Source organism: Mucor velutinosus, assembly GCF_035048745.1.
Source record: "Mucor velutinosus strain NIH1002 chromosome Unknown tig00001563, whole genome shotgun sequence".
Taxonomy (NCBI): Eukaryota; Fungi; Mucoromycota; class Mucoromycetes; order Mucorales; family Mucoraceae; genus Mucor; species Mucor velutinosus.
Window position 1 is genome coordinate 1,056,342 of NW_027041904.1, and position 17,171 is coordinate 1,073,512.

Below are 17,171 nucleotides of genomic sequence, written 5' to 3' on the forward strand. Positions count from 1 at the left end.
AACTTGTTTTTCTCTTTCTGCAAAATATATATCTCATAAAAACAAAATACCACTATGCCTGTCAGCAAAGCGAGGCGAACAATCATTCAAGATTTCCTAAAAGAGAAGCAAAACTATAGCAGTGAGTGGTGTTGTTGCAATATCACTTTCTCGTCCATCACCGACATTGGACGTCATGTCAACCAATGTCACCAAGCCGAGATTGATATCAGAGAGACCAAGAAACAAGAGGAGAAGCAAAAAAAAGAAAACAACCTATACTTATTGAAACAGAGGAGAGGAAAGAAGGTACTTGGCATTCGAATGTATCCATTGGCAATATGCACTCATTAGTCACCCAGGGCTCTTCTGATCCCATCGCTACAGAGTGTCAATGTCAGCTCGAGAATTCCAAAGTGATATTGTTCTACAGATATACTCTGGTAAAGGACCCAGTCAAGTTTGCGTTGGATCATCAGTCATATTGTGGTAGCATGACAGGCAAAGTGCGTATCGCTGGTGAAGGCATCAATGCAACATTGGCAGGCTCCAATGAAGATATAGATGCCTATCTGAATTGGCTTACAACAACACAACCTTTTGAAGATGGTGCTTTGAGCGAACTGAGGCAGCCCGTCAGCTTGAATCTAGACGACCCCACCACTGCTCGATATAAGTTTTTCAAACCATCACAAGGATGCAGCCACGTATTCTCAGAGCTCTCCATCAAACTCGTAGATGAAATCTGTCCCTTGGGTCAAACAACCGTTGTTTTAGGCAAATTGCAGAAACCAGATCATGGACACGGCAAGTTAAGTCCTAGAGACTTTCATGCCATGCTATCCAAGCGACATCAAGATGACTTCATATTGCTGGACACCAGAAATTACTATGAAAGCAAGATTGGACATTTTGAGGGTGCCATTCAGCCACCTATCCGAAAGTTCAGCCAATTTCCAGACTATGTGGAGCGCAACAAAGATGCGATGCAAGGCAAAACCATCTTGACGTACTGTACAGGGGGCATTCGCTGCGAAAAAGCCACGGCATTCATGCGTCAAGCATTACCGGGCGAGGAAATTTTTATGCTGGATGGAGGCATACATAACTACATGGAATGGTGGAAGCATAAAGACATTGACAGCGAGGACCCTGTGTGGCAAGGCAAAAACTACGTTTTCGACGCAAGACAATCCTTGGGCCTCCAAGACGATAGCATAGTCAGTCAGTGTCAAACGTGTCAACAACCTTGGGATAAGTACAAGAAATGTGGGTCTGCTGGATGCCATTTATTGGTTTTGTGCTGTGATACCTGTTGTGCACCTGATCAACAAGTGTATTGCTGTGATGACTGCCATCATGGCCAACAAAACGGGCTCTGTGCTTGCGAGAAAGAGCGAAGACAGAGAGAAATGCAACGACTTCAAGTGCAGTAGCTTGGGATGCCTTAAGAGTAGTTTCATACAAATGTGAACTGTTTGTATTACAAATAAACCAAAGATCTTTTCATTGAATTGAAATTTCTTAGAAATATATAAATCAATTGTCTTGCAATATTGTCATCTCTATGAAATTGCAAGTAGTATTTCCAACTACATCCAAGGGCAAAGACAAGATGATGAGGAAGCCTCTTTTTCCTCCAGACACACATTCCTGAACACATCGTTGCTGGCAGCCGCTCCATTGAAATCATGGTTGATCTTGGCGATGATTGCTTTGTGAAGGAATTGTAAGTTTTTTGAATGGTGCTGAAAGCAGTGTTGATGGCAAACTAAAAACAAGATTCGTTACGTATCAGATGCATTTCTGGTTATACGTTTTATTTTGAGAAAAAAAAAGCTAATTGCAACAAAAAGCTCGATTCAGTCTAAATGATCTCCTGTTGATGAGCATTGCTCCCGAATGCAAACAGAAGAGCAGAATGTCCTTATAACGTAGTTGAGAGTCTTATGGTTCCGTCGATCAAGTACAAAATGGTAAGGGTAGAGTATATTTAGAGGAGCAGAATGTGCTGCTGAAAGAGATGGACCAGTTCTGACAGAATGCTTTGAGCTACTTTGCATTGCTGTTATAACAACCTGACCTTGATACAGTATATCCATCTGTTTTTAGTTTATTGATGATATTAGCTGTTTCCAGCGAATGGGCATTGCACTTCAGCGTATATTTGGGTACACTCTTGATTTCTCAAGTACATCTCCAATAGTGTTGAGCTCCATCGACCACACATAAGATGATTCCAAGGTCGATTGACTGTAGTCCTCTCCACGATAATTGATTCGACATTCGGATATTTGTACATGAGATAATTGATAAAGTGTGGGTTGTATGTTACATCAACTCTAGTTGAGTGCTTTGAGTGTAATACATTGCTGCTATTCATTGATTAATGTTTGTTTCACATCTTGTCGAGCGCATCGCTGCACTCTAGGACAGCTCATGATGAAGGACAAAGGACAACATGAGGTATTTCACTTGATTTGGCACTCTTTGATATGTTAGGTTTCACATCAACTACTACGACATGATTAAAAAGACCAAAGTCGAGATGTATACATTCGACATGACACAAATTACTGCACAGCATCTTCTGGATTTCCTGCGATTAGAGAAACCACCTCCCCGGGATTTCCCTCTCAAATTCAGTATATGAAATGGTCAGGGCTGAAATTAAGAAGTGATATCATGATCAGTTGAGATTTCTGCCATGACATTTATGGAAATCCACTAGGCTTAAAATACGAAAGGGGATCCTCGAGAAAGTTGATTATGATGGAGGGAGGCTCACTGGCAAACGTGTATGGGCGAGCGCAGCCTTTTTATTTCTCATGGGGACATCAGCAGATCAGCAGCGCTAGATGATGTACAACTTGACATGTTTTGCTGCACATATGGCTTCACGAGACTTGTATGATTAACTGCAGTGTATAGTTGATACCTTACATATGTAACAAGGGATGTCTACGCTATCTGATGGGAGATGTAGGCTATGCGATGAACATAGTAGATGATAGTTTATCTCAATAGCATCGTGCTCATAGACCGAAAAAGATGGATTCTTACCAGCCAAAATGAAGTTTCGATGTCCATTTCCATGTACTTCTTTGCAATTGCCTTGTTTAATCGCTGCTCCTGTTTAAACATTGATGAAATATTTTTTTCTTGTGTTTGTTTGACTCGGGTCCGCCATGTTTCTTCTTTTTTTTCTTTCTTGGTTATTTATTTCTCTTTTCTCTCTTTTTCTATTTCTAAAAACTTAAATTCTTTCTTTATATCAAACCTGTCTTGATTTACATTCACAAACAAGATTATCACTAAACAAATTTCAGCTGTAGCTCACACACATTTACAATCAGAATTTAGTTTTTTTTTTTTTTTTCTTCATATAAATCAAGGTAAACTATCGCACACGAAAAAAAAAAAAAAAAAGTCGCGTTTCATATGAATGTGTTGGTCAATGACGTTGTAGAGGACGAGGAGACAGAGACAAAGAGACGAGCGACCAGAAAACAGCACAAACCCGGTATTCACCCCCCCCCCTTTTTTTTTCATAGAGCAAGCAAAAGAAAATGGCAGCAACTGTACCACCACAGCAAGTTACAGCTGCCCAAAAACTGGCCCAAGTGAACGAACAAACTTGGTTGACGATGGGTGCGTATCAGCCTATGTATGAAATGTTGCCAAAATGTTAACATGTTGCGAAAAAAAATCAAATGACAGGTAATCTAGCAGAAATGATGACCGATTACGATAAAGCCATGAGCTGCTATGAATCAGCCCTTAGACACAATCCATACAGTGTGGTTGCCTTGTCTCAAATCGCGTCCTTGTGCAGAGGCCGTGAACAGTTTGGTAGAGCAGTTGATTATTTTAAACGCATTTTGGCTATTCAAGAGAACAATGGAGAAACTTGGGCCGCTCTGGGTCATTGCTATCTAATGATGGATAATCTTCAAGAAGCCTATCAAGCCTACCAGCAAGCTCTATACCATCTCTCGAATCCCAAGGTCAGTAGAACGAGAGAAAGAGGGGGAACGGTATCATTGACGCTGCATTCTAGGATCCTAAACTTTGGTATGGTATTGGTATTCTTTATGATCGGTATGGCTCGTTAGAACATGCAGAGGAGGCCTTCTCAGCTGTAATGAAGATGGATCCCAAATTCGAAAAGGCAAATGAGATTTATTTCAGATTGGGCATCATCTACAAGCAGCAACAGAAATACGATCTCTCCCTTCAGGTAAAATCATAGCAGTGACGGATGGCATGGATGTGTTGAGTTTACAGAATTCTGCTTGTAGTGCTTCCGTTATATCCTTCATAATCCACCAAGACCTTTAACTGAATCCGATATTTGGTTCCAAACTGGTCATGTCTATGAACAACAAAAAGAGGTAAATAAGGAGTTAGTTACACACACACACACACACACACAAACATGGATCAATAACACACCCACTCCCTAGTATGAACTAGCAAAAGAAGCCTACGAACGTGTACTTGCTGAGAACCCTGATCACGCCAAAGTATTGCAACAATTGGGTTGGTTGTACCATCAACAAAACACGTCCTTTTGTAATCAAGCATTAGCCATTCAGTACTTGACCCGTTCTCTCAAATCCGACAGCAACGATGCTCAATCCTGGTACTTGTTGGGCCGTTGTTACATGGCCGAACAAAACTACAACAAGGCTTACGAAGCCTATCAACAAGCAGTGTATCGCGATGCCCGCAACCCCACTTTCTGGTGCTCTATTGGTGTATTATATTATCAGATCAACCAATACCGTGATGCATTGGATGCTTACAGTCGTGCTATTCGTTTGAACCCTTACATTTCTGAAGTATGGTACGATTTGGGTACCTTGTATGAATCTTGCAACAATCAAGTACAAGATGCCTTGGACGCTTATCAAAGAGCTGCTGAATTGGATCCATCCAATCCTCACATCAAGCAACGTCTCGAGTTGCTGAGAAAGTCTCAAAATGTACAATCATCACAGCCTAGCAGCGCTCCCGTGCCTCAAGATGTCAGTAATCCCAGCCAATACCAAAGTGGTGGACACAGTGGACAGCCCTTGTCAGGTGCTTCTTACAGTCAATCTGCCCCTACAGGGCCTCCTTCCAGCATGTCTGCCTATCACACTGCTTTGGGTGGCGGCAATGCTCCTCCACTTCGCCCCAATGATGAGCGAGTACCTACACCACAATTACCTGTTGTCAACCACAACATGAATGCGCATGAAGGCAGCAACGGTCCTGCAAGAGATCTTCCTATGCCTGGTGCTCCTCCTGCTAGTGTAGGTCGTCGTTCGCCTGGTCCGTATGGCCAATATCCACCTTCCTCTGCTTCTCATCTCTCCAGCTCAAATCAACGTGAAGATGTCCGTATTCCTGATATTGGTGGAGGCCGTGCACCTACGCCATCGGATCGTTCTCAAATGAATCCCATCATCCATGATGAAAGACAGCAGCAGCAGCATCCTCACCACACCCCACCCTCGCTTCCACCTCAGCAGCAGCACATGCCTCCTCAGCACATGTCTCCTCAACAACAGCATCAAGCTCAACATCAACAACAGAGCCCACAAACCAACTTACCTCCCATGAGCATGCGTCAACCTTACAAAGAAGAGACTCGCTCACCTAATCCTGCACCCATGCCTTCCCCTCATTCTCGACCTTCTCCACGTACTTCACATCCATTGGCACCACCTAGTCAATACGATCATCGTTTGTCTCCTCGCGCCGGCCATAGTGACAGATTCTATGAACAGCAACAGCAACAACAACAGCGCTCACCTGCTTCGAGACCCATGGAAATCGATTCATCCAATACATCCTCGCCTCGTGTAGCACATCGTAGTAATGATTATCATCGCATGAAGCATGAAGAGTACAGCCGTTCCAGTGGCCCTCAGCCTATGGATTACGCCAAAGAAGAGGCAAAGAGAGAAGAGCACCATCAGCAACAACAGCATCACCAACCTCCTCCTCCTCCACCACCTCAGCAACAACGTCCTGTAGATGAGGATTACGATGAAAGCGCTGCTGACGCTTTATTAAGTATGGGTAACCCTCAATTGGGTCAGAAACGCGTATTGCAACATGAGCAAGAGGAAAACAAGAAACCTAGACCTAGTAACGATGAAGAGGACGAAAACAGAGCTCATCAGCCTCAAGCAGAGGAAATCAAAGAAGAGCCTGCACCTGCTGCTGCTGCTGCTGCTACTGCTGCTGCTGCTGCTGCTGCTTCGACCCCTACTACTGCTCCTGCAGCAGCACCCTCCTCGACATCGACACCATCCGCACCAGCACCAGCAGCTGTGGAAGAAGAGAAGGAGGAAGGAGAACATCAGGAAGAAGAAGAGCAAACATCTACGCCTACTACAGCATCGCCATCAGCAGCAGTGAAAGAAGCAGCTTCTGACGAGCATCCTCACGAATCAATAACGCCATCAACGGCTGCTGCACCTGCACCTGCACCTGCACCTGCTGCTGTTGCACCCACGAAAGAAGAGCCTGAAGAAGGAGAGGTTGAAGAACACGAAGAGGGTGAAGTCAAAGACGACGAGGAACAACAGCTTGAGCAGCAAAAACAAACCGATGTTGCTCCTACAGCTGCCGTGGCTGCTACCAATGCTGCTTCAGTGGCTGCATCACAATCGACTATAACAACAGCAAAGGAAGAATCTACTTCTTAAAAAAAAATCATCTTTCTGCAGGATCAGCATTCTTTTTTGTCCTTTTATACTATATCATTTATTTTGGCTTCTATACTCTCTCCACATTTGTTTTCTTACGTTATAAAATAAAATGTCTTATAAAAAAATGGGTAAGATCATGTCGATTGCATGGATCAATGCTTCATATCTGCAAAAGCAGTAGCATGAGGATGTGAGAGTGAAGTCGATTGCACTATCTTTGGTACAACACATCTTGGATCTTGATTTGATGGCCAAGTCACTTGATATTCGCAAAGCAATTATATTTAAGGATGCAGTTGAATAGATCCGGCATGGCGTCAGTGTTGTTGTAGTGGGATTTTGATTGATATCAAGTCGATCTAAGCAAGTCGGCTTTTGTAGAGCCCCAAAAGAGTTTTATGGAATCAGAAAAAAGAGAGACAAACTACTACAAACAATTGATCTATTAGGGGCATATAGACCGTTTTTGGACTTTCATGCAACTCCAAGATATTGTGGATACTGTACTACTCGGGATCCTCCGTATAAAGAGGGTAGTTCCTATAGATATTGCCATGATGTCACGAAGAATTCATTTCGCATGTCATAAAGCAAGGTGATACCACGATAACCAATGCAACAGATACTACATTTGGCGTTGGATGCTGAGCAAATACCTTGTTTGATTTCAAATCAAGCAGATCCATTCGCCCAAGGGAAACACCTGGATCACACAATAACACAATGGCTTTTGATTTGTCAGATATTGATAATAGTAGTGGTATTAGAAAGTATTACGGATTGTGGCGTTGGTTGTTAAGGAGAATGATCGTATATGTTTATGCGGCATGCTTGACTAGTAGAAATCAAGCTTAGAAAATACATGTGGTCAAAATTTGCTATTGGTAATTTACATTTTTAAGCACACATCTCAGAACAAGCGTCTTGCATGTTTATGATTGGCATGGACCAGGTTAATCGTATACACACGATTTAAGGTTTGTCTTCCATGTAACTTTCCCCACACTGAGGGTGGCTAAAGGTTTTTAAGATTCTGACAAATAAAAGCCTGTTCATTTGAATGGCATCCATAGATCAAAGAATTCAACGTGCATAGCCGAGTAAATAGAACGCGTTGCTATACACTAAATTTGAGAGTAATCCATCGCATCGCATCGACATCAACAGGTGATCATGGAACAGGCCATAAAGACCGGTATCGTTGCAATCAAGAACGCCTCAACTTTGTCTTCCGAGGTGATTGTGAAAAAGGAAAATGCTGCGTGGAAAGATCATATACACTCACTTTACACAACCACGAACCCCCCCCCCCTCCTCCTCCGCCCCTGTATGGAATCCATGGTCAATCCCAATCTTGGCATGATGTATAGCGTAGAATATGATTTATTTATATAGTGTATTGGTATTAGATAAAGTATACTTAGAAAGCACGTGCACCAGCATTGGCATCCATGGTACCCATTGAGAGATAGTTTAAGCACCAGTGTTGGTAGGATCAGAGGAAGGAACGGGTCCCAATCGTCTTGCTGTAGGATCATCAAAACCGTACAAGGTATCGGGCTTGTTGGAAGTTCTCATGGCATCATTAGCAAAACCTTTAGGGAGTTGGGACAAGTCTTGATGTTCACGCTTCTCGTGATGATGCTTGCCATGTTCTTTGTGAGCTTCATCTTGGGCAGTGGTAGGGGCAGTCTTGTCACTGTGCTTGAAGATGTTGGAGAAATGCATTGTTTATATAAAATGAATACGAGTGTTTGGATAAAAGAAAAAGGACAAGGAAAGACCAAATGTAGGCTGTATTTATAGTCAATTGTTTCATCAGATCATGTCAAATTGAAACCCATCGACAAATTATGTGTGCACTACGCCCATGGAGACGCTGACTATTTAGGAAATGGTTCTATGGCCGTCATTGGGTAAGCCCATCAGTACGAAAAAATTAGGGCAGGTAGTGCTTTTGGCATGCGAGAAACTTGGATAGATGAAATGGCATGAATCTACCAAAGAAACGTAGATCATGTGCGACCTCAATAAAAATATACTTAGTCCATTATACCATCTATACACAAAATCGTCATTGACATATTTATTACAAAGCCTCTATAGGATAGGAATCAATTAATCTAGCAGAATTTAGTTGGCAGCGATCAAGGCTTCAATTTCATCAATTTCCTTGGGAACAGTGGTCAAATTGACATGGCCATCCTTAGTGATGAGAATGTTGTCTTCAATACGAACACCACCAACAGACTTGTATTTGTTCATGACATCCTTGTTAATGTACTTGCCAGTCTTGGCATCATTCAAAACGGGATCAATCAAGAAATCACAGAAATAAACACCAGGTTCAACTGTAACGACAAAACCTTCTTCAAGGTCACGACGCATACGCAAGTTGCGGATACCGGGAGCATCAATGCGCTCTACACCTTCCATGTAACCGCCAAGATCATGCACATCAAGACCAAGCATATGGCCGACTAAAATATAGATAAAGATGGTTGATTAGAGCTCTTTTCTCTTCAGATTAAACCAAACCAAACTTACTGCCGTGAGGGAAGAAGGCGGCAACAACATGGTTAGCCAAGATTTCTTCTTTTTCACCAACAAGAATACCGCATGCTAAGAGACCATCGCATGCAACGCGGGTAGCAATGTTGTGAATCTCTTCCCAAGCAACACCAGCTTTACAGGCATCAAGACAAGCCTAAATGAAATATCAATATCCCACTCACATGATCCAGTCTAAATCCAGTTACGCTATACCTTTTGCATATCGAGAACAATGGTGTAAATGACGCGAGCCTCAGGGGTAAACTTGCCACCCACAGGGAAACATCTAGTGATATCAGAAGCATAGCAGTCAACTTCACAGCCAGCATCGACGAGAACCAAATCAGTTTCATTGCGCAAAGGAGCATTGTTCTTGCTGTAATGGAGGGTGGCAGCGTTCATTCCGACACCAACAATAGGGTAGTAGGCTTGGAAGAAGGCACCACGGCTGTAGGACTCGTACAAGAACAAAGCATGCAATTGAGATTCAGAGAGACCGACCTTGGCGGCCTTCATCAACTAGAGCAGCACGCAATATTCAGTACATGCTTCCCGCTTGCGTCCATACAATCCAAAAACTTACCTTGGTATGAGCAATAGAAGAGATCTCATTGGCCTTGCGAATAATCTCAACTTCCCAATCAGCCTTGATAGAACGAGCCTTTGCAAAAGCAGTGTGCAATTGCTTGCTTTGTTCAGCATTACACAACTTGATGCTGGCGGTATCAATCTTGTTGGTCTTGGTGATGGGCAAAGTATAGACAGTGGAAGCTTGAGCTAAACGTTGGTTCAAAGTATCAATGTAGTAAACATCATCGACATCGTATTTGGAGACCAACGTTTCCAATGAATCAGGCAAGCCCATCCACATGACATGTTCAGGATCAAGGTTAGGTGAGTACAAGTGGATTTCCTTGGTAGCAAGGTCGATGGTGACATGGAAATCAGGCTGTTCACAGCCTGGTTCAGGTGTAAGTCTACTTTTTTTTTTTTTTTTTTTCAAGAGGCATGTTTATGTAGTCTCTTACCAGTAACGTAGAAAAAGTTGGATTCTTGACGGAAAGGTTGTTCGACATCAGTATCATCTCTTTCAGCAACAACTTGGCCACTGAGGTAGATGAGACCTTCCTTGGCTTCAAAGTGCTTCAACACCTTGCTTACGTTTTGACGGGTAGGAAGACGTTGTTGTGTTACAGACATGTTTTATTGTTTTTCGTGGGAAAAGGGAAACAAATGGGTGTGGATGATCGAAAAAAAAAAAAAAAAAAGATTTTATATTTGAAATGGAGATTCGGTAAAGGTTTTCCCCCTTTTGATGCTGAGATTGTTGTAGCACTAATTTCGATCAATGGTTTAATTCATGGGTGCATCATGTCATCCATACGAGCTACGTTCACTGTGAGCTGCAAACGAGAGAAAGAGAAATACAGAGCAGAATCTCGAGGGACTGTACAGCGTAAGTAATGGTGCCGTGTTCCGATTGAAAAGAGATTAAAATTGAGCAGAAGCATCAATGCCACGCCATATCCTTGTTCTTCAATGGATGACAAGTTTAGAGTCATCCGCTGAAGTTCATTAAATGGGACTATACACATCGTGGAAGTAAACTTTATCGTGGGTCAACATGAACAAAAAAGTATGAAGCTTTTGATTACCTAAGCAAAGTATATCCAGGTACTACGCCCATTGATATTCAGGACCCTTTTCGTATTTACCAAGGAACCGGAATGGTAGTGATGTTACAAGATGCAGCAATAGATGTTTAAACTAGTCGTTGGCTGCGTGCCGAGAAGCGGCTTACATATGGACGTTTAAGCTACTGTATTGCTTTACTGCTATAATTATTCTTGATCTCTGTGTATGATGTGATGTAGATTAGAAGGTAGTTGGTTGGTGTGGGCTTGCCTTCAGTGCTGTTTGAAACTACCTTTGTTAGCCAAAGCGCGTTCGCACTGTGCACGCTATGGATAAGTCTTTTTTGCACGCGTTACAGTAATAGTGAGGACTGTAGGGGTCTGGTAGTGTCATTTGATGTACTAGGCAAGGAAGCATTCGGTAGCTGCTTCTGGAAGGATAAGTCTTACTATATGCACGGTAGCAACGGTCGAGATCGTTGACACATGGTTACAAGCTGCTTTTCTTTGGTGCTGACTGAAATATAGAGTGTATCGACATTCAGTGCTCTTTGAAAGAAATTTTGTTTGCCCATCTCTTCTCACAGGAACAACCGTGAAAGTTGGGATCATTCACATTCAGAAATACGTCGCTCTATTGTTTTGCTGGCCATGCCATACTGCGCGAGGTAAATTCTTGATTTGATAACTCAATAGGCTTCACTACATGGGCATGCCGTCCATGAGCTTTGTACCTGCCTTTACGCTTGTAAGTATGATTGCATGCTCTATGGTATAAGCTGGATCATCAAGGTCAGTAATAACGTTGTTTGGAGGTGTTTTCTGTTTAGGAAACGGCTTCAGAACCATGCAATGAGCAATTCGTGGGCGCTTTCTGTACGTTATTTTGGTATAATAGTCTTTTTCGTCAAACTGATCTGCTAGTGGTATATGTTGGCGTATGTTTGTTATCATACCGTTACCATGCCATCTTGCTGTACCAGCGTTTTATATTCTTTCGTATCTTTTTGCTTGATAGTGAGATCAAGATCAAAAGTGTGCGTCAATGGCTATAAAAGTAGATGAATAAATGGTAGCAAAAGCAGGTTTGCGATCCTCTCGCTTGATGTTTTTTAGAACACGCCTCATCTCATATAATAGTATTTATTCCCTCCTATGTTGCATATATCAAAACCAATCAGTATATACACGGCACTTGTTCAAGATTCTTCTGCTAGTCTGACAAGTGAAAAGGTAAGCTACACTTTGAAAACCAATATATAAACACTAGGACTCGCGCTCGAGGTATGGAATGTTCAATAGGGCGTGCAGCCTTGCATTTCGCATTCATGTTTGCGTTTAGATAGGCACTTGACAGTAATTTTATCTACCTGTCATATATATATATATATATGCATTAAAAGCTATATAAAGTGTTCAGTCTAAGCTATAGTGTCTTTTAAGTTGCAATTCCCTTCCCATTAGCTTTGAAAACATACATTGTTTTGATCAAAAATGCATTTTGCGAGCCAAATCTATTTGAATGTCCGAATAACGTTTTTTCACTCGAAATGGGAATTTTTTTATCAATGTTCGACTTCTCTAATCTATTTTATGATGTTCGACTATATAAACTGTGATGATAACCCTACGCTTCCTAATACATTCTTGGAGTACTTTTCAAGGCGCTTCCAATGGTGCTAATTGTAATAGATGGTTTAACTGAGCTTATTGAGCAATTCAAGGAAATAGGAAATGTGGTTTTTGGCCAAAATGTCGAAATTTTGCATAGAAAAGCTTCACAAAAGCGGTTACAGAGGTTGCTTTGGCTCGAGAGAAATATTTTGACTTGATATATGCCTTAGCAAAAGTCTTCATTTTCAAGGTGGAAAATGCGACCGTTTGATTTTCAGTGAAAACCATGAGGTATCCCTCATGCTTTTTGGTCGATTTTTGGCCATGTTTTTTTTTGGTCCAAAAAAGGTGAGCAAAGGTGTCAGTCAGTAAGTGCTGGGTGAAAGCAATTGTTTGGCACTATTCTGACCGCCTAAAACGGCCTTGAACGCGAGAAAACGCGGCTCAAATGCACTCAAATTTTGCTGTATTATGCGCACTCTTGACGAAAAAGGGATAATATCTGTATGATACTTGCCCGTATGTGAAGTAACTACGTGTGTATGGATGTAGAGCATCATATAAGAATTATACGCACAAATAATATGAGGGTTTTCATGTGCAAGTAGAGGACCAAAATGAAATTAGCAGTGTTTTGATAAGATACGCAAGGGTAATCGATAACGCGAGCTGCGTTGCGCAGGTTGGTTCTCACCGAAGCGAAGCAAAGATAGAGAGCCACCTGAAGCATAAACACTCGTATACCCTAATATAGCTTCAGAAAACATATACGGGAAAAGCATTCCATTGGAAGAACCGTAGATAAAGCAAAAGAGAAGCTGTAACCAAACGCCAACGATCCAAACAATTACTGTTGTGTATGTGATGGCAAGTGTACCTTAAGAGTCAACTACCGTCGCCACCTTCGCATTGTTTCTCTCATGGTATTGCCTAGTCCTCCTGCTTAAGATTCCAATCAGGTTTCTGACCCTCAAGATCCCTTCTTGCTTTGCCGTGTCAGTAGGCCTCATTATAAGCACAGATGAGTGAATCGACGACACTGTGTAAGTGCTCATCATATGAAACTCCCTTCTTTGATGCAGGTGAACGTGAATCGAAATGCAGAAATAGACATAAATGACCCGAATGTCAAAATGCGACAAAAAGCTGAAATTAAGCAACGTGTGTTTATATCATTTATGGCAGACTCGCGAATTACGACGAAACAAGCCACGCCTGACAGAAGCAAGGATTGATATGAATGATTCAAACCTCTGTTGCACACAATGCGAGGAAGCACTATATCGACTATGGTTTCACCAGGCACTTGTAGAGAGCTCACAATTCACGAAAAAAGATAAACAATGGCAACTAATAATGAACTTAATGCATCGATATGAATAAACGGAAATAAAAGAGTTGCTACAAGTCATCAGCATGATTCCTTGTTAGTCAAGATGTTATGTGGAAGATACATACACCTGTGGCGCATTATAATCCTTCCAGTAATGCAAGAAGCTTGACATTCAACTGAGTCTATTTATTGTATCAATCTTGAACTTTTGGAAATCGTCAATGTCTATCATAATGACATCGTGAGAAGGATGGTTTCGATCTATCTTTGGACTGTGGAATGTGCTCGAAGAAATCGTACAAATATCAAGTATACTCTTGCATGAATAGAAGTCTATTTGATCAGATCAAGGTATTAAATCAGATGAATCTCGGTTTTGAAAGGGAAGTATGGTGAATCCACCCTTTCCTGGACTCTCGATTTGATGCATACCTAATTCTCTGGCACATTCTCTCATTCGCCCTCTTGCTGATCTTTGATTGATTTCATCAAATAATGTGTTATTAGTTTTCCCGAGCGATTGTAATGTGTATTCATCGCATTTCCTTGGCTTATTCAACACCATTCAGCTGAGGATTAATAACGTATTTAAGGCTCAGAGCTTACTAATTGAGCAAGTTTCGTGAGATATAAAAGAGCACCACTTCAAGGCGGGGTAAACGAATGCATTAACTTCTTTCTAGTCTTTTTTTTTCATTAAACAAAATGTCTGCCACTATGCGTGCTGTCCTCGTTAATACTCCTGGTAGGGTGTTTTTGCACAAGGTCGAATACAAGAACTGACATGCCAGTCATTGTAGGAGACGCGTCTCAACTCTCTCTAGGCCAATTCGAGAAGCCTACTCCCAAAGCTACCGAGATTTTGGTTCGAGTATGCTGCTTGAATTTTTGTCTTGTACACTACTTGTCACTCATGAATAGCAATAGGTCAAGGCATTTGCTCTTAATCGCATGGATATCATGCAAAGAGAAGGAAAGTATCCTGTGGCAGTGAACGTCAGTCCTATCCTTGGTGTGGAAGTATCTGGAACTGTTGAGAGCATTGGCAAAGATGGTATGCTTGACTTTTGATAAACGCTCATGATTGACGAAATTGATACGATTGACATCTAGTCAAGGATTTCAAGGTTGGCGATGCTGTCTTTGGTCTTATGCCTGGAGGAGCTTATGCTGAGGTTGGTTGATATAGCCATCGATATATCGCGCGCATGAATAACTCTAATTTTGCTTTTATTATCCAGTTTGCTGTCCTTGAGCAATCTTTAACCATGCATAAACCTGAAGCTCTTTCGTTTGAAGAGGCTTCTGCTATCCCCGAGACTTGGTTTACTGCCTACCAAGCATTGTTCTTTGTAGGCGAGATGAAGAAGGGCCAAGATGTGCTTATTCATGCTGGCGCTTCAGGCGTTGGTATTGCTGCCATCCAATTAGCCAAGGAAGCTGGAGCGTAAGTTACGTTTAGATAAGCCGCTTTTACATGAATCTTACAGATGACTATCCCTATAGCAATCGCATCTTTGTCACTGTCGGCTCTGATGAAAAGGTCAAGTTCTGTGAGAGCATCGGTGCTACCAAGGCTATCAACTACAAGACTGAAAACTGGTCTGATGTCGTAAGTACCAAAGAAATGGTTCCAGTGATGTGAATAGATGCTGATAACTTTGATAGATTTTGCAAGAAACTGACAAGAAGGGCGTCAATGTCTTGATTGATTTCATTGGCAAGGACTACTGGAAACAAAATATGGAGGTCTTGGGTTTAGATGGCCATATGGTTATCTTGGCTTTCATGAGTGGTAAGATATACGTGTATAGCATGCCAACAACCACATGTCTAATAACTTTACTCCTCCTAAACAGGCGCCAAGATTGAAGACTTTGACATTACCGTTTTGCTTCGCAAGAGACTGAGAGTAAGTTTATCACGATCCCTCAGTATATACGCACACACTAACATTTGCTTATTCACAGATCGAAGGATCCAACCTCCGTGCCCGTTCTTTGGAATACCAAGCTCGTTTGCGCGATTCAATCTATCAACATGCTGTATTGGACCACTTTGCCAAGCACGATGGCACTCTCAAGGTCTTTGTTGATAAGGTCTTCAACTGGGAAGACATCATCGAAGCTCACAAGTATCTCGAAAGTAATCAGTCCAAGGGCAAAATCGTTGTCAAGGTTACTGAAAACCAATAAATGCCATCTCTTCCAATTCTAATCATTTGAAATAAAAAAAAAACACACACATTTCGGCCACATTCGAATCCTTTGGATTGTGTATAAGAATCAATTTATTTTTTGTTGGTTAAAAAGAAAGAATAAATTTATTTCTCCTACAGTAAGAAATCATCGTTAGTATACATGACATCCGCACCTCACACCAGCATCAACTTACAGGGATCTCAACTTCACCAGCATCAATGGCAGCGCAAAGATCCTTGGGGTTTTGACCATCAACGGTACAACCGACGGAGAAAGCAGTACCGAGGATTTCCTTGACGGTACCAGAGAGTTCACGAGCCAAAGACTTGAAACGCATGGTACGAGCGATTTCAATGATATCTTCAAGAGCGACGTTACCAGAGTGCTTGATGTTCTTTTCCTTCTTACGGTCACGGAGAGGTTCCTTGAGAGCCTTGATGACCAAAGAGGAAGCAGAGGGGACAACGGAAACTTGAGCTTGACGGTTTTGAATGGTCAATTGAACAGTGACACGGAGACCCTTCCAGTCCTTGGTACCCTTGGCGATATCTTCACCAACCTTCTTGGGGGACAAACCAAGAGGACCAATCTTGGGAGCTATAATGAAATGAAAGGAATGAGAATCATAATACTGTGCTGCAATGCTGTTGTGTTGTATTTACCGAGGGCACTGGAAGCACCAACTTCACCACCAGTAGCACGAAGGTAGATAATCTTAACCTCAGAGGGATCGAACTTGGGAGGCATCTAGTGTGTGATTAAATGGATTTAGTCAGTTGGGTTGATCGATCAGAGTGTGGGATGCAATCGATTCATATCGTATCATGATATAAATGGATGGATGGATGTTACGATGTTGGATACCTTTGAACGTGGAGAAAGAAGGTGTATAAAATCAGGCAGCAAATCCTTATTTGAGGATTGCCCCCCAAAAGGCCAAAAATAAGTGGCTGATTTAATTGAACAACCGAATACTGAAAAAGTTTAAATTTCCAACATTGGCAAGCCATTCACTCTTGCTGATGTGTATGAATGTCCACGCTCTTCCGGATTCAAGTACTTGAAGATGCTGGCTTTCCTATGCTGCCTTTATTACAAAGAGGTAGTGTCAATCGTTGCGTTTATAGCGTTCGTTTTTGAAACAAGTGCA

The 17,171-nt window shown here is 41.9% G+C and overlaps 6 protein-coding genes across 6 annotated transcripts; 3 read left to right on the plus strand and 3 right to left on the minus strand.

Moving 5' to 3' along the window:
• Nucleotides 1-54: 54 nt before the first annotated feature.
• Nucleotides 55-1,415, plus strand: MPC1 (pyruvate transporter mpc1; the record flags this gene model as incomplete). Its single annotated transcript, XM_064828193.1, has 2 exons — nucleotides 55-288; nucleotides 342-1,415. The coding sequence occupies 2 exons, from the start codon at nucleotides 55-57 to the stop codon at nucleotides 1,413-1,415; spliced, it is 1,308 nt and encodes a 435-aa protein (XP_064685395.1).
• Nucleotides 1,416-3,548: 2,133 nt separating this feature from the next.
• SIT4_3 (sporulation-induced protein) lies at nucleotides 3,549-6,683 on the plus strand (the record flags this gene model as incomplete). Its single annotated transcript, XM_064828194.1, has 5 exons — nucleotides 3,549-3,630; nucleotides 3,700-3,986; nucleotides 4,040-4,219; nucleotides 4,281-4,373; nucleotides 4,446-6,683. The coding sequence occupies 5 exons, from the start codon at nucleotides 3,549-3,551 to the stop codon at nucleotides 6,681-6,683; spliced, it is 2,880 nt and encodes a 959-aa protein (XP_064685396.1).
• Nucleotides 6,684-8,159: 1,476 nt separating this feature from the next.
• On the minus strand, nucleotides 8,160-8,414 carry cdc42 (GTPase Cdc42; the record flags this gene model as incomplete). Its single annotated transcript, XM_064828195.1, has 1 exon — nucleotides 8,160-8,414. One exon carries the CDS (start codon nucleotides 8,412-8,414, stop codon nucleotides 8,160-8,162), a length of 255 nt encoding a protein of 84 aa, XP_064685397.1.
• Nucleotides 8,415-8,819: 405 nt separating this feature from the next.
• Nucleotides 8,820-10,439, minus strand: YPT31_3 (Rab GTPase ypt31; the record flags this gene model as incomplete). The annotated part of the gene is made up of 5 exons (XM_064828196.1): nucleotides 8,820-9,166; nucleotides 9,234-9,393; nucleotides 9,453-9,758; nucleotides 9,823-10,199; nucleotides 10,268-10,439. The coding sequence occupies 5 exons, from the start codon at nucleotides 10,437-10,439 to the stop codon at nucleotides 8,820-8,822; spliced, it is 1,362 nt and encodes a 453-aa protein (XP_064685398.1).
• Nucleotides 10,440-14,525: 4,086 nt separating this feature from the next.
• On the plus strand, nucleotides 14,526-16,015 carry ATC70_008955 (uncharacterized protein; the record flags this gene model as incomplete). Its single annotated transcript, XM_064828197.1, has 9 exons — nucleotides 14,526-14,565; nucleotides 14,621-14,691; nucleotides 14,748-14,874; nucleotides 14,934-14,995; nucleotides 15,062-15,267; nucleotides 15,327-15,432; nucleotides 15,489-15,615; nucleotides 15,680-15,732; nucleotides 15,791-16,015. The coding sequence occupies 9 exons, from the start codon at nucleotides 14,526-14,528 to the stop codon at nucleotides 16,013-16,015; spliced, it is 1,017 nt and encodes a 338-aa protein (XP_064685399.1).
• Nucleotides 16,016-16,143: 128 nt separating this feature from the next.
• ATC70_008956 (uncharacterized protein) lies at nucleotides 16,144-16,768 on the minus strand (the record flags this gene model as incomplete). Its single annotated transcript, XM_064828198.1, has 3 exons — nucleotides 16,144-16,152; nucleotides 16,215-16,618; nucleotides 16,684-16,768. 3 exons carry the CDS (start codon nucleotides 16,766-16,768, stop codon nucleotides 16,144-16,146), a joined length of 498 nt encoding a protein of 165 aa, XP_064685400.1.
• Nucleotides 16,769-17,171: the final 403 nt, after the last annotated feature.